This window comes from Pelodiscus sinensis, chromosome 10, assembly GCF_049634645.1.
Source record: "Pelodiscus sinensis isolate JC-2024 chromosome 10, ASM4963464v1, whole genome shotgun sequence".
Taxonomy (NCBI): domain Eukaryota; kingdom Metazoa; phylum Chordata; order Testudines; family Trionychidae; genus Pelodiscus; species Pelodiscus sinensis.
In genome coordinates, this window is record NC_134720.1 from 30556381 (window position 1) to 30583254 (window position 26874).

Here is a 26874-nt window from a genome sequence, read left to right on the forward strand (position 1 = left end):
CTCTTTGCATTTTCAAGAAACAATCAAAAATATACTATGGTCCCTTTCATCAAAACAAAGACACAAATCTTTCAAAGAATAATAATTAGAACACTTAAAATGTTTCATTTGAAACGTTTTCCTATGAAAACGGCCTTTTGGAAATGACAGGGCTTTGAAACCTCTCTGCCAATGTTAGTGTCTGGAAGAAGTTTTGTTTTGTTGATTTTAGCAAAAGGGTGAAATTAGATACAGCCATCACCAACACAATATAATCACATACGTATACACACTTCAGCCTGTATCTAGTCACCTTAAAAGGACAGGCAAAAATAGCTTGGAATATTGAATTTTATTACATAAACCACTTAATTTCAGGAAGGTGTTAACATTCTAGATTAGCTTCTTATGTAACAAAGTGAGGAAAAAGTAAATGTACATGCTGAAAAATAGTGCTACACGGTGGCTTCTGCATACAAGTGTCTCTCAGATTAGCTTGTCAATATCATTTCCTACTGCTATCATCTAACAATTACACATGTGGCAAAATACAGAAATTGTTATGTAAATTCTTTGCATGTTCCAAAGGTACCTGTTTTACCGCATTAGCCATTAACTAAAGTCACCTTTGGAAAGATATTCACTTTGTAGCAATTAGATGAGTTGCTCTGAGCTACTTTGGTGCCAAAAGTAAGTGTCTGTGGGCCTGATCTTGCAGCCATTACTCACTTACGTGTTCTCATGAGTAGCTAAAACCACTGATTCCACAAAGCCAGTCTCACAAATGAGGGGGTGCAGACTTGGACCTAAGATTTTTTCTTACCACTTTGTTTGGTTCTGAGATAAACAGGATGAAGTGTCTTTGCATTTCAAAGGCAGATGCAAAAGCTCAGTGTTACACAGACTGACAGTTTTACAGATATGTGGTTGCCTCTCTGCTTTCCTTTTCTTTAGCTTGTGCTACAGCCACATTAATGCACTGAAGCCACTCTTCAGCATTCTTCTCATCTTTAGCCTTGAAAACATAGGTCTTGTTGTCGGTGAAGATTTCAAAGGCCCGAGGAAGGCTGCGGTCCCTGCGCTTCTTGGCCACAACTTTCACACTCTGTACCTTACTGAGTTCAATGGGGCAGTCATCTGGATCATCTTTCTAAAACACAGAAGGTGGGGGAGGGAACACAACAGTCAGTTCAGACAGAAAACTTTTGTTGTTCCTACAAAGTAGCTACATCCGTTGCTGTAGACTGTGCAACTCTTACTCACTTTGGGGAGCACTGAGACTGGAATTTGTAAAGGAGCCTAAAGGAGTTTAGTATCTAAGGGTATGTCTACACAGCCACCCTAGTTCGAACTAGGGTGGCTAATGTAGGCATTCGAAGATGCAAATGAAGCCCGGGATTTAAATATCCCAGGCTTCATTTGCATCTTGCTGGGTGCCGCCATTTTTAAATCCCCATTAGTGCGGACTCCGTGCCCGCGGCTACACGTGGCACGGAGTAGGTAGTTCGAATTAGGCTCTCTAATTCGAACTGCCGTTACTCCTCATGGAACGAGGTGTACCGGTAGTTCGAATTAGAGAGCCTAATTCGAACTACCTATTCCGTGCCGCATGTAGCTGCGGGCACGGAGTCCGCACTAACGGGGATTTAAAAATGGTGGCGCCTGGCAAGATGCAAATGAAGCCTGGGATATTTAAATCCCAGGCTTCATTTGCAACTTTGAATGCCTACATTAGCCACCCTAGTTCGAACTAGGGTGGCAGTGTAGACATACCATAAGGGGGTATGTCTACACTACCCCGCTAGTTCGAACTAGCGGGGTAATGTATGCATACCGAACTTGCTAATGAAGCCCGGGATTTGAATTTCCCGGGCTTCATTAGCATAAAGCCGGCGCCGCCATTTTTAAAAGCCGGCTAGTGCGAACCCCGTGCCGCGCGGCTACACGCGGCACGGGCTAGATAGTTCGAACTACGTAGCCATTCCGAACTATCTGTACTATCTGTTCCACGAGGAGTACAGATAGTTCGGAATGGCTACGTAGTTCGAACTATCTAGCCCGTGCTGCGTGTAGCCGCGCGGCACGGGGTTCGCACTAGCCGGCTTTTAAAAATGGCGGCGCCAGCTTTATGCTAATGAAGCCCGGGAAATTCAAATCCCAGGCTTCATTAGCAAGTTTGGTATGCATACATTACCCCGCTAGTTCGAACTAGCGGGGTAGTGTAGACATACCCAGGGTTATTTTGAAATATTTTATTTCGAAATAGTTATTTTGAAATAGCTTATTTTGAAATAATGCGTCTAGACACAAAATGGATTTCGAAATAGCGTTTTGCTGTTTCGAAATAGCACGTCCACACTGATAGGATGCTGAATTGCATTTAAGGCCAGCTGGAACCGTTTCTGGCAGGGCATCAGGTTAGGAGTTACCTTGTGTGGCTGCTGCCTGAGGCTATCTGAGACCTGTGCTTAAAGGGACCCCCCTGGACAGCCAGTTCTAAGGTTTCCTCGCTTGCTTACCTACCTCACTGAAGGACGGCAAAGCATTTTTTTCTCTGCGTGCTCTGGTTGCCCTCACTCAAGACACCACAGAACTCTGCAGCATGGAGCCGGAGCCACCCCTGGGCACTCTGGTGCTTCTCCTGGACCTGCTGCTGTGAGCCTGGCAGCATGTTCTGCAGGCAGTAACAGTCTCCCTGGTGTGCCCCACTGGGGGCTTGTGCCTCATTCCTCCCTCACGTCCTTCCACTTACCCCTTCCTAACCCCCCTTCCTGCTGTACAATAAAAGACACATGTTCATTACAACAAAGCCTCTTTCTTTAACAAAACTGGGTGAAGGGGAATGAAACTGAGGTGAGACTGGGGAAAGAATGTGGGAGAGGAGAGGAGGGAGAGTGGGAGAGAGGAGGGGGAAACCTGGGAAGAGGGAGCTGGCAGGGGGAGGCAAGGGGAGGAAAGGGGAGGAGAAGCTCAGGGCTCAGGGTTGGGGGTCTCGCTGGCCCAACTCTCTCCCAGCACTGTGGGTGCGGGGACCTCAGCGTCCCCGGGGATGTGGGGAGGACGAAGCGGGAGGGGGAGAAGGAGTGGGAGGAGGAACGGTAGCTGGGGAGGTAGCAGGGGCTGGAGCAACAGGAGGCAGCAAGCTCTGCCCCAGGGTTGATGACCACCTGAGGGGCACAGACCGTCCTGCCCCCCAGGATGCAGTCCATGGCATCAAAATAGGGGCAGGAGTCTGGGTCTGCCCCTGGTTGGGAGCTGCCCCCTGTGGGCCTGGCATATGCCTGCCGCAGCTCCTTTATTTCCATGCGAACCTGCTCCTGGGTTTACCTGTGGCCTTTGGTGGCCAGGCTGGCAGCCATTCGCCTGTAGACGGTTGCATTCCTCCGTTTAGTGCGGAGATCATGGATGTTGGAGGCATCCCCCCAAACCTGAATTAGGTCTCTGATCTCCGCACTGGACCAGGCAGGCATCCGCCTTTTCTGGCCCCTGGCAGGCTCTGGGAGCTGGCAGACTGTCCTGGGGAGCAGTGGAGGGCTGGCTGGCACTGGCTGCCTGGCTCATGCTGGGGCCACTGGGTCAGGTGCAGTGACTGCTGGCTCTGGGCTGGCAGGCTTGGAGCTGGCACAGGTACTGTGGCCAGAGTCTACCCCTTTAAGGGCTCCGGAGAGGAGTGGAGGGAGAGGAGTTTTCTTGGTTGTGCCCAGAGTGGGAAGGGCTGGAGGCCCCCTATTGCGAAATAAGAGTCTACACAGCACTTATTTTGAAATAGCAATTTCAAAATTGGCGCTATTCCTTGTGGAATGAGGTTTACCAATTTCAAAATAAGCGCTCCGCTATTTTGATTTAATTTCAAAATAGCGGTTTGGCTGTGTAGACGCTGGTAAAGTTATTTTGAAATAACTTCGCTGTGTAGACATACCCTAACTCTTATTGAACTTCAATAGGTTTTGGGTGCCACAGTCCCCTACAAAATCCTGTCTCCGTCAGCTAATCCAATTAGAGCTACTTGTGTAAAGGTTGCACAGTAACCCATGAACTTTTCTATCTTAGCATTGGCATGTTACTCCCACTCTTTTGCAGTGGGTTGAAATTAGCTACTAATACAGGACTGTGATAATGCCCCCTCTCTCAGCCCCTAGTTTTAAGGGTTGTGAAAGGTGCCTGAATGACACACCTGGAACCTGAAGTGTTCCATGAATTCAGAGCCCAGACAAAAGGGAACCAACAGCCCTGGGCAAGGTGGGGAGAGGCAGCTCCATGCTCTCAGAAGAGGCAGTGCTGAAGGGCAGCCAGCCCCCATCATTGCCCAGAGCACAGCACCCTCTCCCCCTGCCTCAGAGCCACATGGAGCAAGCAGCGCAGCACTCTGGCATTGATTTAAAAGGCCCAGGGTTCCAGCAGCTGCCACAGTAGCAGCAACTGCAACCAGGAGCCCTGGTCACCTTTGAATCGCTGGGCTCCGGGACAACAACTCCCTTTGCCCATCTAGTCAGCAGGCCTGCCCAGAGAGCAACAGTGCACATTTCCCCTATGTCCTGTGGCTGTGCCTCATGCTGCCTCGGAAAGATCAGGAGGAGCAAAGGCTTTAGGCATACTCAGTTGCTGAGCTCTCTGTTCAGCCATTTTCTCTGCTGAGACTGCCAATGGTTCCTTATACATTAAATGCCCTTTGCAAATATTACTTGGTTCACTTCTTAACCATAGCCCCGGGAGCTAGGGCATTGTAAATATTTTGGCAAAATGTTGGAAATACATTTTCCTAATGCGTTTATTAGGATTGACAATGCCTGTTTGCACACATTGGGGGACAGATGTATGTGAATATGTTGAAGGACTGGACAGCTCACAAAGCCCTGAATATGTTCATTTTATGCATACGAGTAAATCAATGAAATGGTAGCACCATTTTTCAAGTGGGGAAAATGAGGTAGTGAGGGGATAGGCATTCTAATTGAGGTAAATCCTGCAGGAGGGAATTGAAATTCCTAACTACCGTTCTCTCCGGGATAAAGTGTTTATTAAGCTCATGGAATAGGCAAAAATTGTGACTTTCTAACAGCCCCCAATCCATGAGATGTTGTGGCATTAGTATGGATTGCCTGTTCCTCATCCACCGAAGCATGGCTCTCTAGGGAGCTGTGTTGCCACTTCATGAACTTCATCCCTTCTTCTAGCCAGACAGAGGCTGGTGCATAGGGGTTAATGTTGAAATGAGCCCAATTAATTACCCCTGAATGGCCAGTGGGCAGTGGTAGGCAGAATGACTGATCCCCAATGTAGACCCTTTAAAGGATATGGAATCAAACCAGGGGATGTCCATGCAATTTACTCAGTTTTTTTTATGGTGTCCAAGGAAATGCAAACCAATCATAGACCTGAAACAAAATCCTGGATTTTGTGGATGGGAGCCATTGTAGTTTTTATGGTATTAATGGCTGTGGAGATCAATTCATCTGTGCTGCTCAGATTTTAGTTTTCCTTTACCTCCCTTTCACCCACTGGCCAGATAATTGCTTGCACAGAGCAAATATTGTTAGCATGGTTATTTTAAAGGCAAAAGGGTAGCGACAGGCCTACAGGAATATTCAGGCATAGCCAGCTGGCTATTTCACAATACTTCTTCTGTGTTTGGTTAATATTTTCAAATCTGCACTGAGGCAAAGGGAGATTATTCACATAATACTACTCCTTGTTTAACAATTCAGGAGAATGAGCAGGGTGGAGGGTTTTAGTACTAAACCAGACACAAATACCTTCCAGTTCAAATAACTAAAATAAACACCACGTGCAGGTGACGTGGATTATGTAAAACTGACTTAACTAGCCATTACCTATGACTGTGCAGCTTAATAGGTTACATTGTATTGTAAATGATGCACAGATCACGTGGACGATCTGATCAGGGAAGGCCCATTGACTCCATGCAGAGGGTTTGTAGGGATGGAACCCTCACTGTGTGGAGTAATGAAAATCCCAGAAAAATCTGTATTTTCTCCTGTTTTGAAATTGTGATTTGGAATGATTTTGTATTCAAATCTAAGATTTCTAAAGTAAAGGAGACAGAATAAATCTGGGTACTAGTAGCATGTCAAGTAGGCTAGTCCTCACAACTGCAGCTGTGCCTATGAACTAAATAGCTATGTTGCAGTGTTGAGGTTAATTTGTGTTTTAAAAATCTCAGGCCCAGCACTACAGTTTGATGGGTGTAAGGTAGTGTGTCTTCTCTAGAAGCAGACAGTCTATGCAAACATGCATTACTAAAAACAACACCTTTTCTACGTGTTTCTCCCATATCTTTAAGAAGAGAGAACTAAACTGGTGTTTTCCACAAAAGGCATACAGCTAAATAACAGGATACAACTGTTCCCATCTGTTGGCTGTTCCCGTTGTGGGACTAACATACAAGACAGACACTGTCAGATCTTGCTTTGAAGCGTAAGACCTTCTACTTCTTAGAGTGGACACCAAGGCTATGTCTACACTACAAGTTTTTGTGGCAGAGCCCACTCTATTAGCCTCATTTGGCACCGACACTCTAATTGACAATATTTTTTCCTACTTTTTCCTTCTCTTTCCCTCCCCATCCCCTCTCTTTCTCTGTTATTTATTTGTACCATGAACTCCTTACTCCATACATCTGGGCTGTGTCTACACTTGCCACTTATTCCGGAAAATCAGTCGCTTTTCCGGAATAAATTGCCAGCTGTCTACACTGGCCACTTGCTTTTCCAGAAAAGCAATGACGATCTAATGATCTAATGTCCTTTATGAATCAGCCCCTTTTTGATGGCCTGAATTTGTCCAAAAAAGGCATGAGTGCATCAGGGACACAACTTTGTACTATTGCCATGAAAGGAAGGGATTCAAACAGCCATTGTAGAAGTTTACAGCATTTGATTTTGTTTATAGATGGTAATAAACACTCTTTAGAATCAAAATTAAGCTTTACAGTCAAAATTTCAGCCAGGCTCTGATAAGAGGCTGCTGCCTTGGAACTTCTCTAGAAGTGTTCCTGACACTAAACAAAAAGGCCATTTTGTAGTGTTTGGTAATGCCAATTGCTAAGGGCCGAAGAAAGTAATTTTCCACTCAGAGTGTTTAATAAATAAGAAGTACTGAAATTAATTTTGCACTATTAGCGTGGGCCAAATTTCTCTCTCACTTCGCCTGGATTTATACACTGGGACAACTGAGAACAGAATTTAGCCCTTTACTGGGAGAAACAGAGAACTCTTGCATTGTTATCCCATTTTCAGCAATAATTTGTGTGTTTCCTTTCTGGTAATGATTATAATGTCACTGTGGATTATTCAGTTAAACAGAAATAGCCCATTGTTTAAAACAAACAAACAAACAAACAAACAAACAAACAAACTTTGTACTAAATTAAACCCTGACCTTTGGGGTACTCTTAACTAGAGGTAACCAACTAAAGAAATCATAAAAGATTTTAGGGGCATAGTCTACCTCAGTATTTCTCAAACTTTTTGGCCCACAGCTTACCCCACTCAACACAAACCTTTCGGTGGACCACCAGCCAACCACCAACCAAGTTTATGTCCAAAACAAAAGTTTCTAATGTTGTTTTTATTTATGGCAGGAATGGGAAACCTTTTTTGGGTTGGGGGCCACTGATTCACAGAAAAATCATTTGGGGGCCACACAAGTGAGAGGCAACCCCCCCAAAACAAAAAAACCCAACTCTCATTGATGTGGTCCCCACTGAGATACCTCACTCCCCTGGTGCTCCACCCCCAAGGGCAGGGCGAGGAGATGGGGCAGGGAGAACCAAGGTTCAGGGCTTCCCACAGGCCAAATTAACTCTTTTGGGATCCTGGGGTTAGTAGATTTTGTGAGCCCTCCCAGATGAGGCCAAAAATTAGGGGTTCAGTGTGCAGGACAGGGCTTCCAAGGACTGGGATAGGGATGGGGAGGGGGTGGGAAGTCTGGGTGGGGAGTATGGTGCTGGAGCAGGCTAATAGTAGGGATCTGTCTGGGAGTCTCGGTGCAGGAGAGGGTGAGGAGGTGAGGTCTGGCTGGGAGGAAGGATGCCAGGTTGGTCTGGAGATGAGATGTCTGGCCAGAGAAGGGGTGTAGGAGCAAAGGAGGGTGCAGAGTGTCTGGCCGGGGGAAGGGTGCAGAAGCAAGGGAGGGTGCAGGAGCAATCTCTCTCTCTCTGTGTAAGGGGGTTGGGAGTGCACAGTCTGGACAAGAGGGAATGGGGGGGAGGAGCTTGCCTGGCTTTGTGCCCTTCCGCCACTCCCAGGCACCGTGTCCCAGGCATGACTTCCCACTGCTCCCATTGGCCATGATTCTGGCCAATGGAAGCAGTGGGGAAAGCCTCCAGGCAGTGTGTCACTGTGCTGCAGGTCCTCCAGATGGGGGAGGGAGAGTCACAGTGCATCTGGAGCTGCTTACTCCCCCCAGGAGCTGGATCTGGTAGTGAGTCTTGTGTATTTCTCCTCCCCTTCCCCAGTGGGAAGTTGGTACTGGAGCTCCAACCTTGCATGAGCGGGGAGGCTCAAGGCTGGAGTGCCAGTTAAAGACTCCCCGGTGCAGGAAGATGGTATGGGAAAGGGCTGAGCTTGAGCCATGACCCACTTGCAAGGTGGCTGCGGATCACTAGTACTCCATGGACTGTAGAGAGCGACTGGTCTACCCATATCACATGGATGCAACTTCCATTGAAGACAATGGGAGTTGCATCCTTTGATCTCAGAGCAGAACTGGACCTAAAGTATGCAGAGAGGGATTTTCAGATGTGTGCAGCATTTGCCTAACTCTTAGGCCAATGCCAAGGGCCTATGAAAATCCAACCTTTCTTGCCACAGGAAGAGGCAAAAGCCCTTCAACAGTATATACAAGCTTAGCCAGCAAACCACTGGCTGAACTTAGTAATGTAGTGTGAGGAGAATATAGAATAAGTAGTCTTGAAAAGCTCCAGGGAGAAGGTAATGCTGGGAAGGGAAGTGAGCAAACCAAAGTGATGTTCTTCTAACTTACTGATTTTCCTTTGCGAAACAGAAGCTGGTTGCCAGCGAGAGTGAAATAGCGAGTTTTCCACCTTTTGATAAACTTCCATCTAACTTGCTTCTCTTTCAGCTTGCCTTCAATCAGAGGTTGTCCATCTTGATTTACAACTAATGAGGAAAAATGTAACGAGGAAGTTATTCATTTCCTCTCTCTTGTCTCAGAAGGAGGCACAATTTTTCTCCAAACCAAAAATCAGTTTTGCAGTGTTGCTGTATAAACCACAAGACCACATTTCCCCTCTGCCTCAAAATATTCAGCCATGATTGAAGAAAGGTGTTGCAGTCCACTACTTGTGAAGGATCCATTTTGTATAATAGGCCTGATAGAGTGGATGATCTACATTGTTCCCTCTTCCCTTCATCTTTTCTTCTCCTAACTCTTACTACTGCGTATTCATCCACCTGTTTCCTATTTCTACTTAGCTTATTATCCAATCTGGCAATATTTACACAAAATCTTATACAACAAGGCATACGTTTAACAGAATAATCAATACATGATTCAGCAAGATAAATCTAGAATGACAAAAAGCAGACTCATGACCTTTGTTCTCCTCTCCCCCAAATAACAGCTATGCTCTAGGTTTTCTCCTGTCTTCCCTTTTTAGGTTGCACATTCTTTGAAAAAACAGTGACTTTCATCTGTCTATACTAACACTCTTTGGGTGCCTTTATATTAATCCATGGTATGCCAACATCTTGAACACTTTGTGCAGATCTGGTCAAAAAAGATATATTGGAATTGGAAAAAGATTCAAAAAAGGGCAGCAAAAATATTAGGGGTATGGGAACAACTTCCATATGGGCAGAGATTATTAAGACTGGGACTTTTCAGCATGGAAAAGAAAGGACAAAGAGGAGATAAGATAAAGGTCTATAAAATCATGGTTAATATGGAGAAAGTAAAGAAGGAAGTGTTATTTACTCCTTCTCCTAATACAAGAACTGGGGAGGAGAGGGAGGAATCACCAAATGAAATTAATATGCTACAGTTTTAAAACAAACAGAAGGAAGTATTTCTTCACACAACGCACAATCAATCTATGGAACTCTTTGCCAGAGAATGTTGTGAATGCCAAGATTATAACAGGGTTCTAAAAAGAACAAGATAAGTTCATGAAGGATAGATCCATCAATAGCTGTTATCCAGAATAGGCAGGGATGCAAAACTATTCTCTAAAGTCTAAAGGTTCTCTATCCTCATTTAGCCAGAACCTGGGAATGGTTGACAGGGGATGGATCACTTGATGAATATGGGTTTTGTTCATTCCCTCTGAAGCACCTGGAATTGGCCATTGTTGGAAGACATGCTTAGATGGACCATTCGTCTGACCCAGTTGTTGTTCTTCTAATAACAACTATTTTGCAAAAAGCTTACTGTTTAGCAGTGCACTTTTACTGACTGTCACTTAGTACTGTACATTTAATTCATTAGCAATTGAAGTCAATATTGCAGTAGCATTTGTTCTAAAGTAATGGAAGTAAACTACTTGCACAAACCTACTCTATTTCAATTTCAAAATGCTTGAAGTCTGAAATGAAAAATGCTACCTGCACTGGCCCAATCACGCCTTACGAAAAAGTCCCATGGAATCTGATAAGAAGATAACTTTGTTTATATTCCTGCTATAGAATTCTATAGGATGTATTGAAAACCCACACAAAGGATAACACTCACATTTAAATTCACATTTTCTTTATTTTTTAGTCATTTCCATAGAGCCAATTAAAGATAAGGACTAGGATTCTAAGGGAGTTAGGTACCTAAATACCACTGGATGTTAGCCCCGGTCTTCCTTAGGTTCCTTAGAAAATCCCAGTCCAAAATTAAGATATTAGGCACATTTCTAATGAAAAAGCCTTCTTGCTTCGTGTCAGGGGAAAGATTTATTTGCTACTTACTTACTCTATTGCTTCTATAGTTCACAAACTAGCCCTACATTTTTAAGAGAAACCCATTGGCTTAATCATCATTAATCTCTCTAGGTCCTTCAATAAGGGAGGCTGCAGAATCATTTAATATTAGCATAAAATGCTGTGAAAAACAATCCTCATACTTCAGTCAAACCAAGAATGACCTGCACAATCAAATCTCATGACACCAATGTCAGTAATGTGATATTTTGTATCACGTATGCCTGCCTAAAATAATACAATTATTCCAACACCTGGAACACAATTTCTGGAGTAGAGCAACACAAGACAGATCCTGGATACCCAATGTTTACTTTTCTCCTTCAATAACAGTTTGGCACTTAACATATTCCAACTCCACTGCTAAGTGTGAACGTATGATCTCACAACCAAGGATTCTGAATTTCAGAAAGAGGTTTGTATAGATTTATTAAAAAAAAAAACACCACACCTTGGCATCCTCTCTTCTTAAGTGGCACTCATTAAAGAGAAGTAAATAAAGTTGGACATTTAGGTACAGCATGGGTAGGCTTTTTTTTCTAGATGCATAGATTTTAAGGTCATAGAGGAGCAGCATAATCACCTGTCTGAATTTATGTTTATACTCTACATAAATACGAGTCAATTAGCCCGTCATAAAACAGGATTTTCAGGTCTCTCCTGATGGTTGGTCTTCTCTCCTGAGCCACCGGTCTCTTGCTACGTCTCTCTCTCTCTCGCTCCTCCTACTGCCTCCCCCTCTTTCTCTCAGCTCTCCTCCACCTCCTGCCTCTCTCACCTTCTGCCTCTCTCTCTGTCTCTTTTTTTCTCTTCTCCCCCTCCTGCTTCTCACTCTCCCTTTCTTTTCACCTCCTCCTCCTGACTCTCTCTCTCCTCCATCTCTCCCCACCCCCTTCCCCTTCCCCTCCCACCGTGGCACTCGGCTGAGTGCTGCCTGCTCAGCCGGGCCGCCGCGAGGGAGGTGGTCGGGGTGGTGACGTACATGGCCAGAGGGCAGGGCTGTATACATCACTGCCTCGTCCCTCCTCCCCAGCAGCGGTCCAGCTGAGGGGTTCAGCACTCAGCCGAGCGCCACAGTGGGAGGGGAAGAGGGGCGGTGATGTACATGGCACTGACCCCTGGCTGTGTACATCACCGCCCTGCCCCCTTCCCCTCCCTCCGTGGTGCTCAGCTGAACGCTGCACACTCAGCCGGGCTACCGTGGGGGAGCCCAAACAGCCGCTTGCGCCACTGGCTCCCCCGCGGCGGCCCGGCTGAGGGACGCAGCACTCAGCTGAGCGCCATGGTGGGAGAAGAAGGGCGGAGGGGTGGTGACATACATGGCCCCACCCCCTGGATGTGTACGTCAGAGCCCCGCCCCCTTCCCCTCCCTCTGTGGTGGCTTGGCTGAGTGCTGTGCCGCTCAGCCAGGCCGCGGTGGGGGAGCAAGCAGCAACAAGCAGCCGCTTGCGGTCCGCACTCTCCATGCACGGGGAGCGTGGACCGCAAACGGCCGCTTGCCGCCAATTGATCCCCCGCCGTGGACTGGCTGAGCCACCACGGAGGGAGGAGAAGGGGGAGGGGCGCTGACGTACATGGCCAGGGGGAGGGGCCATGTACGACAGCATTACAGACTCACAGACATTGGGCTACTATATATATATGATAGCATTATTAGAGTAATGTGCCACAATGCTTCGAGGAATAATAGAAGGAGTCGATATTCAACAAAAAAAAGGGTTCCCTTGGAGGCTCCATCTTCAACTCAACTGTTTTCCAGTCCAGTGAGCCTCTATATAGAGCCATGATGTGCACAAAAGCTACTTGTTATGGTTGTCTATCCAGATTATTTTAAAAGGAAACAACCAAGGAAAGAACATATAGAGGCAACATATATTTCCCTCACATGGGTTTCATTATCAATGTTTAAAAATCACTTTGATGTGCATGTGCATTAAAGATTATAATTAGCTTCAAAGTGCCTCAGAGTCTTATTTACAAATGTGTCTGCATTTATAAGGCTGTGTATATCCTTCACCCTCTGCTCACAATGTCCATGGACTGTGTGACAGGCTGAACATCAATGGGAAGTGTGCAGGGTTTCAGGATTTGAAGTAACTCTGATACAGCAGACATACTAAAAAAGAATATTCTAACATAAAAACCAAACGAATGAATGGACAAACTACCCTGCTTGTAAAAAACAGCAGCTCCGGTATTATAACGAGTTCCTGCTTGTCATTCTAAAGCACACCGGGCAATATTAGGATGGTAGGCATAGCCTTAAGCAAAGGATGTTGCTTCATGAGCATCACCTCAGAACAGCCCCAGTAGGGCCTGTTAATCAGAGACCCACCTCAGAGTCTTAGTTCCTTTCCTGAGGCCACCATTGCTCAGGGCAGAGGAGGAGGAAATGACAATAATTTATTGCTGTCTTATACCCTTAGCAAGCTATGACTGCCACTCTGCTTTAGCTGACTACTTGCCAGTGTTTACAGAAAAAGAGATAAAGTTCAAAACATTCCTCACCCCTTCCTGCCCACCTGCTCCAGATTGTGTGAAGGTGGGGGGGGAAGGGAGTAGACAATGGGTGTAGTCCATTCTTTCTTGTATGCATAAGGACCCAATGTCTAGGTAGCCCAAGTTGATGTGTCATGGAAGGTCTTATTTCTCTACACTCCCCTGCATGGGTGCAGAGTCATCATCTAGCCCACAGAAAATAGACATGACAACTCTGAGAACGTCCTCTGGAGTCTCTAAGGAGGCTTAACTCTATGGGTGTGTCTAGACTGGCAAGATTTTGCACAAAAGCAGCCGTTTTGCAAAAATTTGCCAGCTGTCTACACTGGCCACTTGAATTTGCGCAAGAGCATTGACGTTCTAACGTAACAATTCAGTGCTTCTTGTGCAAATACTTTGATGCTCCCGCTCAGGGATAAGCCCTCTTGCGCAAGAATACTTGCACAAGAGGGCCAGTGTAGACAGGCGTCTTAAGTTTTTGCGCAAGAAAGCCCAATGGCTAAAATGGCCATCGGAGCTTTCTTGCTCAAAAGAGCGTCTATACTGGGCACGGATGCTTTTGTGCAAAAGCACTTTTTGTGCAAAAGCATCTGTGCCAATCTAGACGCTCTTTTGCGGAAATACTTTTAACGGAAAAACTTTTCCATTAAAAGTATTTCCACAAAATCATGCCAGTCTAGATGCAGTCTATATGTATACAACACTATTTGTTACCCACTGTCTGGTTCCTGAAATACAAACAAAATGTTATTCTTTAGAGTTAGCCCAAGAATGGATATTTTCTCTCCAGCTCTGCTAGTGTTGTCTGACGGGGCTTCTTCCCCTTGGACTCCAGCTGCTGTGAAGAGAGGTTTTCTTGTATTCTTGTAATTGCTCTACAAAAGATTCTAAATAGTTAAAACATATTTTACCTCTAAACAGAGATGATAAAGCTGTGTTCTAAGTTGTATATAGATATTAAACACACATATTATATATAATTCAAGCATGAGTAAAAGCCGTCTACTGTATTCTTTTTAAACCTGGTACATTTTCAGTTTATACTGGGAAGATTAATGTTAGACTTCCTTTCATCAGTGAAAACACTGATTCATTCCAGATTATCCTATTTAGTAAATGATGAGGCCAAGTGTTTTAGGAATAAGACAGAAGTAACAAAAATCTGGATGCCAAATTTCTACTCAAGCATGAAAAGCTAATTGTTTGTCTCTGTGGTTAAATCTGTTTCTCTCCTGTTGCTCCCCCCTCGATGCTCCACATTCCTCAACGATATTTTGCATCTCTTCGTGGCAGGTCATGTTATGTATGTTGAATTCTTTCATGTCATACTCGATGTGTTGCGAGACATGACGTGACAAGACAAAGTGAAACAAAAAGCCTTTCCCCACCACTGTATAACCTCAGTTTTTGTAGATATATGCAAATGTTTATGCAGAAAAACTTGATTTGCTTCTGCACTAGGTTCATCTCAAGTTCTCTAGATTAATGGTGTTATGTTTGTTAATTTACCCCTTTGCAACAGCCCTTAACTTTGGAACAGATACATTTGTACTGAGCATCTCTTGAGAGCCAATGGAAAAAGTGAGATATTACCCCTAATTTTTCATAAGAATAAATGCATTTTAGCAACGGAGAGAAATAAAATAGCCTAACTATGACTTATGTGAACTCAGCTGTCATTTGCATGGGTACAGCTAGAAAACTGTAACACTTTCAGGAGACTGGTTTTTATCAATGTGGGTAATTTTTGAAAGAATCTCTAATTTGTGTCTAGAAGCCAATACAAGGTAAGAGGAGGTCATGGAAATGCATAATATTATCAAGAGTTGATGTCATTTGAAACCACCCCTTGTTGTGAGACTTTAACAATATGTAGGCATAGTGGATGGGTGACTGAATAGTTTTTCCTATATCTCATCCCTACTTCTCATCCTATTGATGCTAGCTGCTTTTAGCTTCCCTCTGCTTTCATGGTCACTTTTCATCCACATGAAGTTCAATTTTACTGGCCTGAACATTCATGAAAGCAAGTGCCAAACTGCAGGTGTAAACAGCGGTGGAACCTGACTTTTAAATGGTGAGGTTCTGCCATAAGAGACCATGCATTTTTGTAAAGACTAGCATGGACACTGCCTACACATTTGATCCAGGCTCCGTAGTTTTGTTCTTTATCCTGAGGATCACTAACCCCATAGTCACCCTTGCAAACTAGCTAAGTTTGTTGAGTTAATTAGATATTAATTTACAGAAGGTAAAGAGCTCTAGGGAACAGAAGGTACATCTTCGTGACTCATTTGACCAATCACAACTAACCAACCCTTAAATAGTGAAACAAGAACTGCACACTGTCACATTTTTCACTCTATATACAAATATTGCTCAAACATTGCTGAGTAAATACATTGGCATAAATCATGATCCACTTCTGGAAGTTTCCAATGCAGGAAAAGCTGTATTTGTAAGATAAATCATGCATTGCAAATTATTTGTTCATGTGGAACCCTTCAAATTTTCATGGCACCATCTCTTTCATCAGAGCCGGATAGTGGTCATTTCAGCCTGAGTCTGTGGTTCAGATGAGAACTAGTTCATTGAAGATGGATCTGATGATGCTGATGGGCTAAGAGAAACAACCAGGGGATACAGCAAAAACTACTGGCCTCATTTTCTGGTCTGTGAAGTCTGCTTTATGTCCATCCCCCAGTACGATGTACGAGACCCTTCAATGTGCGTACTAGAAGATTTGTGACACATGCAGGAATCTTTCCATGGATTAGGGCAGTGATCCTTAGGGAGGTAGGGTGCAGGAACGGGCTGGGGTTTGGGCAGGGCCATCCTTAGGCATACGTGGAGTATGCAGTCGTGTAGGGCACCACACTTTCTGGGGAACCACTCTGCTGGCCCGGCACGGAGGGGAAGTATACATGTGCGCTCTGCACTGGAGCCAGTAGGGGTGCTGCCGGCACTTACGGCCCTGCCAGAAGACCCCACCTGGCTGAGGGACTCTGACAAGGAGGCCAGCAAGCTGACCCCAGCTGGGGAAGGGGAGCTGTCAGCCCGGGCGGCAGCATCGGGGGGAGCCGGGGCTGCACCGGGGGCGGGGTCACACACAGCGAGCTGGAGGGAGTGGGGTCACGCACTGTTTTTAAAATGGTCAAGTTGGGCCTCGGCAGGAGACGTGCTGAGCGGGCTGTGGGGGGAGCGGAGCCTCACTAGGGCGGGACCGGCCGTGTTGTGATGGGCCGGAGCTGCGAGCGCTGAGCAGCCCAGCTCCGGCTCCAGCACATGGTCTGGAGCCCAGACTGCGGGGACTTCTGGGGTTCGATTGCCGCAGACTTCAGCCCTGCAAACGGGATGGCAGAAGGTAGGCGAGGTGAGGCAAGGCGAGAGGGAGGGGCTTGTGCTGAGGGGAGGGGGGGACAGGTCAGGAGAAGAAAGGGGAAGGCACCAAGGGGCGGGGTGCAGGAGAGACTAATGCGGGGGGGGGCAAGTGGAGACAATGAGGAAAAGGGCAGGAGGGGAGGTGTCAGTGGGAGGGGGGACAGGGTGATGCTGGGAGAGGAGAGGGGAAGGGCATTGGGGGCTGGAGGGGGAGGGGAGAAGGCTTAAAAGAAGGGTGGGCATTAGAAAGGTGGGGATGGAGCAAGTCATGTGTGAGGGCACAGAGGGGTAGGAGGGGAATGGGGCAGAGAGTGGTGAGGGGGTGGGCATCAGGGAAAAAGGGGGCAGGGGCAGTAAGGGAAGGGGGAGGCACCAGGATGGTGCAGGGGTAAGGGAAGGTGCAGGTGCCAGGGGATTCTGGGGGTGAAGCAGAAGGGCAGACACCTGAAGGGGAGAGACCAGCACCAGAGGAGAGAGGCAGGGCAGGCGTGTAGAGGGAGGTGTTAGAAGAAGGGATGAAGAGGGGTAGCTCACATGATCAGAGTGGGGCTACTGGAGGAGTGGGCACAGTGGGGAGAGAAGGGCTGGTGGAGGGGGGCAGGTCTCAGGAAGACTGAGGGCTTTGAGAAGGGCAGGAGTCAGGACAGCAGAGGAGGGTGGAGGGTTGGGGGCAGCAGGCACCTGGGGAGCTGATGGAGCAAGGGGAGGAGACATGGCAGCAGAGGGAAAAGGTAGAGGTTTATAAGATATTTATTAATAACTTGAGTGCCCCAGTGGCACTTCCAAACAAGCCACATGAACTCAGTACTGGTGCACAACACAAAATTCATTTTGCTCATGGAGGAAACTCTTAGGCTACGTCTACACTGGCATGATTTTGTGCAAGAACTCTTTTGCAGAAGAATTCTTGTGCAAAAACTCTTCCAGAAGAGAGTGTCTACACTAGCATGTGCCTTTGCACAAGAGCATCCATGCCAGTGTAGACGCTCTCTTGTGCAAGAAAGCTCTGATGGCCATTTTAACCATCGTGCTTTCTTGCGCAAGAAATTCATGTTGCCTGTCTACACTGGCCTCTTGCGCAAGAACAGTTGCGCAAGAGGGCTTATTCCTGAGCGGGAGCATCAGAGTTCTTGTGCAAGAAGCACTGATTTCGTACATTAGAACGTCAGTGTTCTTGCGCAAGAACTCGCGGCCAGTGTAGACAGGCAGCAAGTTTTGTCGAAAATGCGGCTGCTTTTGTGCAAGATCGTGCCAATGTAGACACAGCCTGAGATAGCACACTTCCCTCAGCCTCTCCACCCCCTGAGTTAATGTCACACACATGGGATTAATGCAATTGTAGGATAGTTGCATGAGGGAGGTTTGGTGGGGGCCAAACTAATCCCTATTGGTAGGAGGATGGTGGGAAAAGTTCTTGGGGGGGGGGGGAGTGTCACATGACATCTTTTACTTTTGGCCATGTGTCCATCTTGCCCTGAGAGTGTTGCCTCCAGAGGCATGGCTAATGGGGGTCAGGGGTGTGACTAATGGGGGGGGTGTCAAAGAGTACATTTAAAAAAAATTCTTTGGGTGCACACCCTAATGAAATATGCTGTGCATGCCTCTGACAGGAAGCAGTAGAGCATGTAACAGCAGGGCTGGGTCCTAGAGAGCTGAATGCACTGTTTGCAGCACAGTCTGAGGGAAGGGATTGGCTGCTGGGGTTTCTCGGAAGGGGAAGGAGTAGGGTGGAAGAACAAGTCAGTCATAGGGGCACCAGTTTAATAATCTCGCGTAGGGCACCATAAATTCTAAGGGCAGCCCTGGGTTTGGGTGTCTAGATGGGAGGTTGGGTGCAGAAATGGGCTGATGGTGGTGGGGGGGTTCTGGATGGGAGGCTGGGTGCAGGAACAGGCTGAAGATGGGGGGTGGTTCGGTGCAGAAGTGGAGATCTGGGAGGGAGAAGGGAGGTGCAGGAATGGCCTGCGGGTGAGAGGGTCTGGTGAGAGAGAGGATGCAGGAGCAGGGCGGGGGTGCAGGGTCTCAGCAATGGGAAACATGAGCCCGCGGCCCACCTGCAAGATGGTTGCAGATCACTAGTGGGCCATGCATCACACTTGGCCAGACCCCACACTCCTACCCTCTCCTGAACCCATTTGTCATCATGGGCAGTTGACTCATGGTCCGTGGAAAGGTCTGTCTTGAGTGGGGTGGGCCGCAGGCCAAAAAGTTTGAGAACCACTGGCTTAGGGCAATGGTCCCTGCTCCTTCCCAACCCCTCCTCCTGGCTCCCAGCACAGGAGACATGGTCAGAGGAAGGGGCCATGCCCCCTCAGCTCCTCCAGATAACAGCAGGGGACTTGCGTGCACTTACATCTTAAGGAGATTATGATTTTTCTTCTAGAACCCATCATAATTATCTGTATTATTGTCAGGGGGCCAACAGACTTGCCGGGTCCCTGGGCAAGGTGGATGGTGGCAGGTCCATGTTCTCAGACGGGGCAGGGCTTCAGGTGGAAGGGGTGGAATTGGGAGACCAGCCCTTAGCACCATCTGGAGTATGCCACATCATGTCTCCCCCTTCCCAGCCTACCCCGTGCTGTGTAGTACTCCAGTGGCGATGTTGAAGACAGGGGCTATGATTGCCACTCCTCTTGCAGCAGCAGCGGTCAGGAGGCCTGGACCCTTTTGAATAGCCAGGCCCTGGGGCAACTGCCCCCACTGCCTTTCATCAGCAGACCGATTCTTATCATCCAGAATAGATTCATGCAAGGCTAACCTTGGAAACATCATCTAGTCCAGTATGTGACTTACCAGAGGTTCCAGTGGCACCTGATTACAATGATCAGGTGTCTGGAAAACCTGAATTCTACTGAGAAACAAATGACAGTCTGTTTGTTTACCTTAGCAGAGGTTCCAGTTTGGTGCATGCTGCACCCGTACTTCATCAACTGCACTGGGTACTACCTGGTTTCAAGGTGCAGTTCAAAGTGCTAGTTTTCAGCTATAAATCTATTTATGACTTGAGCTGGACATAACTTAGAGCCCTGAGTATTGTCTCTGTCGTACTCTCAACAAGCAGTTGAAATTAGCTGGGACATTCAAGATGACAATTCTTAGATTTACTAGCCAAAGAGCCCGTCATAAGACGGGATTTTCAGGTCTCTCCTCCATGTCTGTCTTCTCTTGTGAGCCTCCGGTCTCTCGCTCCGTGTATCTTTCTCTCTTTCTCCTCCTCCTACTGCCTCCCCGCCTCTCCCTCAGCTCTCCTCTGCCTTCTGCCTCTCTCTCCATCTCTCCCTTTTTCTTCTCTCCCTCTTGCCTCTCACTCTCTCTCTCTCTCCGCTCCCCTCTGTCTCCGTTGGGGATGCATGCTTGTCCAGGCCCCGCCCTATGGGCGTGTACGTCACCACCCCACCCCCCTTCACCTCCCGCTGTGGTGCTCGGCTGACTTCTGCGCCGCTCAGCTGGGCCACTGCACAGGAACAAGAGGCACAAACGGCCTTGCTCTCTCTTCTCCTCCTATTGCCTCACCCTCTCTCTCTCAGCTCTCATCCACCTCCTGCCTCTCTCTCCATCTCTCTCTCTCTTCTCCCTGTCCTGCCTCTCACTCTGTGTTTCTCTTCTCCTCCCTCTGCTGTGTCTCTCTACCTCTCTCTCTTACTGTCCTCTGCCTCCTTCATTCTCCTCTCTGGCTGTGTCCAGACTCCATGCCTCCGTCGACGGAGGCATGTAGATTAGCCAGATCGGAAGAGGGAAATGAAGCCGCGATTAAAATAATCGCGGCTTCATTTAAATTTAAATGGCTGCCCCGATCTGCCGATCAGCTGTTTGTCGGCAGATCGGGAGAGTCTGGACGCGATGCCCCGACAAAGAAGCCTTTCTTCATCGACACAGGTAAACCTGGTTTCACGAGGCTTACCTGTGTCGATGAAGAAAGGCTTCTTTGTCGGGGCATCGCGTCCAGACTCTCCCGATCTGCCGACAAACAGCTGATCGGCAGATCGGGGCAGCCATTTAAATTTAAATGAAGCCGCGATTATTTTAATCGCGGCTTCATTTCCCTCTTCCGATCTGGCTAATCTACATGCCTCCGTCGACGGAGGCATGGAGTCTGGACACAGCCTCTGTCTCCTCTGCGTCCTCTGTGTCTGCTCCACTTTCCTCCTTTTGAATCCGGTGCCCTTTCCTGACGTCAGAGACACATACTTGTCCAGGCCCTGGCCCCTGGCTGTTCCCTCTGGGCGGTGCTGTTGCCTCCCGGCATGGTGCTCGGCTGACTTCTGCGCCACTCAGCCGGGCTGCCACGTGGGAGCAAGCAGCGCAAGCACCCTCGTGCTGCATGGGGAGTGCAGCCCCCAAACAGCCACTTGCGCCGCTTGCTCCCACGTGGAGGCCCTGCTGAGCGGCGCAGAAGTCAGCCAAGCGCCACGGTGGGAGGCAACAGCGCCGTCCAGAGGGAACAGCCAGCATTTCAGCATTACAGAGTTCACAGACATTGGGCTACTATATATATGACTAGCCAATTAGCCTGTCATAAGACGGGATTTTCTGGTCTCTCCTCTACGTCGGTCTTCTCTCCTGAGCCTCTGGTCTCTCGCTCCGTGTCTGTCTGTCTGTCTGTCTCTCTCTCTCTCTCTCTCTCCCCCTCATACTGCCTCCCCCCCCTCTCTCTCAGCTCTCCTCTCCCTCCTGCCTCTCACTCAGGGACCGTGGAGCCCAAACGCCCATTTGAGCTCCACGCTCCCTGTGCTGCATGGGGAGCGCGGAGCCCAAATGGTCACTTGTGCCACTTGCTCCCATGCAGCAGCCTGGCTGAGCGGCGCAGAAGTCAGCTGAACGCCACTGCGGGAGACAAAGGGGGGCGGAGCAGTGATGTTCACAGCCAGGAGGCAGGGTCTGGAGCCACTGTCACGCTGCACGTCACCACCCTGCCCCCCTTCGCCTCCCGCCATGGTGCTCGGCTGACTTTTGCAGAAGTCAGCCGAGTGCCACGGCAGGAGGCGAAGGGGGGAGAGGAGGTGACGTACATCACGGCACCCAAACGGCTGCTTGCGCCACCTGCTCCCCCATGGCGGACTGGCTGAGTGGCGCAGAAGTCAGCTGAGCACTACAACGGGAGGCAACAGCGCCACCCAGAGGGAACAGCCAGCGTTTCAGTGTTACAGAGTCACAGACATTGGGCTACTATATATATGATTCCTCTTCAGGGGCTGAGAGGAAAGTCACTGGATTAGAACCAGGAAATCAAAATTCAATCTTCCCTTGACCACAGACATCTGGTCTCTTTAGGAAAGTTACTTAATCTGTCTGTGCCTTACCCCTTCTTTTCCCCACTTTTAGTCTTTCTTGTCTATTTTGATTGTCTGTGTTCAGTACTGAGCACAATGGGTCCCCAATATTATCTGAGGTATCCCAGCACTGCTGTAACTACAGTCCTCTGTGAGAACACTCTTGAATTTACTTCCCCTTGGATTCAAAAGGACATTTGTTTACGATTGGGATTTGTTTACGATTGGGATATTGGTCCTGTCTATTCTTTCAAGCTTTTTCACAGGAGACAAATTGGGGTTGAGGAGGTAATGAGAGGAGATGGGGAATTTTTAATTACTGTTAGTAGACGCTCATTCTTCTGATTAACATGTTTTTGTGGTTTATTGGTTTTTGTATAACAAGTTTTCTAAATTGCAGTGTCATCTTACTCCAGACTGGATTCTGGCTAGCTGGGGCCTGCATTTCTCCTCACTTCCAGAGCCAGACCATACATTCCACTGCACATAGGCTGCTGGCTTGTGCCTTCCCAACCCATGAGAAACTTAGTGCCATGGGCAGAGTCTGCATGAGGCACAGTTCTATTCCCCAAAAGTCAAATCCAGGCAAAACACCAAACAGCTCCTCTGTCCCTCCCACTTCAGGGTTCACTACAGGAGCCAGTCTGCCTCCTGCAACTCCTTCCAAATGAGCCTTTACAGCTCTTTATAGAAAAATATGATTCCTTTGACAGCTGATAAATGCACAAGACTGGCTAGCCTGCAAGGTCTCTGGCACTTGAAAAGCTAGGCCAATTTGCCACATGATAAAATAAAGGAATATGGCATTGCCACTGGTGTCTCATCATATATATTTTGTTGCAGACAACTTTTGACCCCACATTTATTTGTTCACTTAAGGTTTTACATTTCCAGCACTCATGTTCACACTTGCTAATGGGAATGAGACTTTCTAGGATGTGATAATAACCTTTTGAAACACACAAACAGCCATGTTATGTTTTGCTGGAGGATACTGTGTCCCCATTATAATATGCAGTTTTTGCTGTCTCTACAAAAGAGTAATTTCCACTGCATGCACAGTCAGAGGGAGGAGAGGACACCTGACAAGGCAAAGTGTCAAAAACACTATGATGAAGTGTCTACACTGAAAAACACACAGCTCAATGATATCGGTCACAAACTTACCTGCAATATCAAGTAGTGAAGTTTAGTGGACGAGTGTTAAATAAAAAGGGAATTTTGGCCTTGGTATAAAAAAAGAATGAACAAGTTTTAGATGAAAGGAAAAAAATTGTTTCCATAGTTGTATAGTAACAGTGTCATATTGCTACACAGTGATTTACAGAGTACAATTAGCACAGTATCAATATCTACCCAGACTGATACATTTCCAGATGGTTTTACAAACCCGCCCACTCCTGATCCCCTTCAGCTCAATGGTTATTTTGACATTGACTTAAGGCAGGGAGAGGTCCCAACACAAACTCAGGGTATCTTGACATGAGAGCTGCTATGGGAGCACTGCTATAGTTCTGCACCCGTATCACTGTAGTGTACACACTTCCTGCTTTGAAAGAAGGGTTTTTTACCCCTGTCAGTGCAATTAATCACCCTCTCTGAGAGGTGATAGCTAGGTTGACAGAAGAATTCTTCCACTGACTTAGCCATATCTATGTTGTGGGGGAGGTTGATCCAACTATGATGCTTTGGGTGCCAAGTTTTTTCACAGTGCCAAGCAACATAACTAAGTCAATCTAATTCGTAGGTGTAGACCAGTGCCACACAAAGGACAGTAAGTTCAGGCACTAGGTGATGGAGTTAGTGAGGAGATCAACAGTAGGTAGACAGCAGCTATTCAGTTTCAGACTAAAGTGGATATTTATGGGTAAATTATAAAGTTTCTCAATAGCAGGGTTTACATTGGAAATGCAGATACATTTTCAAAAATTGTGGTCACTGGAATGAATCCTACAAACACAACCCTCATTCTCATCCAGAAACAAATCCGTTGGTTTCTCTGATGCCAGGCTCAGCAGACATCATAATGAAATAGATGCCAGTATGTCTGAAGCCTGATTAAAAGAGGGGAGTTCATAAAGGATAACAACGAAGCATTATTTCAAAGTTTTTTAAAGTGATTTACTTATTTGCTTAGCAATTAAGTTTCCTAAACATCTGTAGGATATAAGGATCCTTTCCATAACCTGTTTGTTGCTACAGTTTGTTCCTATAACAAACTAAATCTCAATATGGTGTCATAGTCACTTAGAGCCAAATCCTGAAGTCCTGATTTTATTTTTACACAATCTTAACTCCATCAGAACGCCCAACGAATGTCTGGATTTTCTTTCATTTTCACAGGGGCCAATGAGGGCTGACTGCTGAAGTCCATGGAATGATAGCAACATCCTACTGCTACAAGAGAGCTTAGATTGAGTTCATACTCGACTGTGTAAAGATATCAGGACTTGACCCAGGACTAGCAACCGTAGACACAGAGGATATGTCTAGACTACATGGCTCCATCGATGGAGCCATGTAAACTAGTTTACCTGGCATAGTCAATGAAGCGGGGATTTAAATAATCCCCACTTCATTAAAATAAACATGGCCGCCGCGCTGTGCTGACGATCAGCTGATCCTGCACAGCATGGCAGTCTAGATACGGATCTGTCGGCTGGGGAAGCCTTTGCTGACTGATCCCTTATGCCTTGTGAAACGAGGTTTACAGGATCGGTCAGCAAAGACTTCCCCAGCCAACAGATCCGCGTCTAGGCTGCCGCGCTGTGCTGGATCAGCTGATTGTCGGCACAGCATGGTGGCCATGTTTATTTTAATTTAGAGGGGATTATTTAAATCCCCGCTTCATTGACTATGCTGGGTAAACTAGTTTACATGGCTCCGTTGATGGAGCCATGTAGTCTAGACATACCCTGAATTTGGCTTTAGCACCCATATCACCATACTGATTACAATGATCTGTTGTCTGGAAAACATGAATTATACTGAGAAACTAATGACATTCTGTTTATTTAGTTGATCCAGGGAAGGTAAACAAGGAACTTGATCACATTCTACATATGCCTACGTGAGGAAGTGATTTCTGATAGTAGATGACTCTTACTGTGCCGGAAAAAAAGCATGACAAAGATACAATAGCTAGAAGCTAAAGCTAGACCAAGTTAGACTAGAAATAAGGCACACATTTTTAACCATGATGGTAATTAATCACTGAATCACCTTGCTCAGAGATGTGGTAGATTATCCATCACTTGAAATTTTAAAATCAGGTTAATATATTTATAAAATATGCTGTAGTTCAAACCGAAGTCATGGGCATGATGCAGAAATTGTGGGGTGAGGATGTATGGCCTGTGTTATGCAGGAGATAGGACCAGATGATCATTATTCTTCTGGTCCTTTTGGCTCTAAAATTGGTATTTTTGATAATATCATGATGTGAGTGGTTTAATATATGTGACTCTATCCTAAAAGCTAGTGTTTGTACACAATATTAAAGATACATAAATATTTACTAAAACATTTTTTCACCATCTCTGACTTCTCTAGAAATTCTACAATACTGAAAATGTTTCCAAAACCAAAATGGAAAATTATTTTGCCTAGAAAACCAGTTGCCTGCAGTTCATTGTGTTTTCAGTATTTTGGCGGCATTGAATGGAAAGGATGAATATCAAGTTTTATATACATGTAATATACATAACAATCAAATTAGATAAAACCAAAGTCATAAAACTCAAATTTTGTAACAGTAAAGCATGAAAGTACTTACAAAAAAATTCTACCCCCATTACGGCCAATAATAAAGTCTACGAAATTTAAAACTAGAACGTGTTGGTAGTAAGTGGAAGAAGATAACTACAGTCAAGCCAAATATGTATTCACACTTTATCATTGCTCATGCTTTTGCTAAAAACCTGGAGAAAGACATGTTACTGAATTACACTTTCTGCAGCTTTCAAACAAGTATTATAGCTTGACTATTTCAATTTTTAGATAATCTTCAGTGCTAGCTAAAGATAAATCCATTCAAGAGAGTTAATATGCTGAATGGTTTGCTTTTTTAAAAGAGGAATTGATAAAATGCCCCAGTTTTACCCAAATCATTGCCCATGGGCACTGTGTCTCTTTTAAAGCCCATAGGGATTACTGCGATTTCTTTTTAAGCTTCCAGAATCTGGAATGTACTTCAATTCCCTCTGAGGCTATCAAGTGGTTTTTGCTGAACGTTTTTTTGTCTGCAAGATCTTGAGAAGCCAATTGCTAATACAGGAGGTTATGTTGAAATGGGGCTGTTAAGAGCCAGCTTTTCCTAACAGGCATATACGTACTATATTTACTAACACTTTAATGACTCTCAACTGGGGCTGTACAAACAACATTTGAAAGAATTTAACTTTGTTTTTCCAGTTATAAGACCAACTGCACACTGAACATTGAAACAAGCACGGATAGTTGCTATGAATATCGGGACTGTGGGAATCCTCCTCCCCCTGGCAAAGGGGGTAATTGTAGGGACAGTTTATGATTATTTAATAGAACCCGTTGGTTGACTAATAAAAGCTTTACAGTGAAAAAGAATGCATGTGAAATATACAAACTTTGTCAGACATTCACCACTTGGGGCCATCCTCCATGTTGTTTAAGAAGTGTTGGCTCTTCTCATAATCTTACTCTCAAAGATTATGATGCCTCTGAAAGCCACGTTGGCAGCCTCTGAAGAATGTCACTGATCTGGTGGTCTAAGACAGGATGCAGGCTTTAAGGCAGAATCCTTTTTAAATCTTGAGGATAAG

The 26874-nt window shown here is 46.2% G+C and overlaps 1 protein-coding gene across 10 annotated transcripts in view; it reads right to left on the reverse strand.

Moving 5' to 3' along the window:
* Positions 1–312: 312 nt before the first annotated feature.
* The window catches only part of VEPH1 (ventricular zone expressed PH domain containing 1), a 206920-nt gene continuing 180358 nt past the window's right edge, over positions 313–26874 (reverse strand). For 8 of the 10 annotated variants that reach the window (XM_025184859.2, XM_025184857.2, XM_075937777.1 and 5 more), the window contains 2 exons: positions 8983–9119; positions 313–1129 (listed from right to left, as the gene is read on the reverse strand). In XM_025184859.2, the coding sequence (XP_025040644.2) occupies positions 893–1129; positions 8983–9119 (374 nt within the window). In that variant the 3' untranslated portion in view covers positions 313–892. Of the gene's footprint in view, positions 1130–8982; positions 9120–25013; positions 26821–26874 lie in introns of those variants that run through there. The other 2 variants (XM_075937779.1, XM_075937778.1) reach the window with 2 other exon arrangements.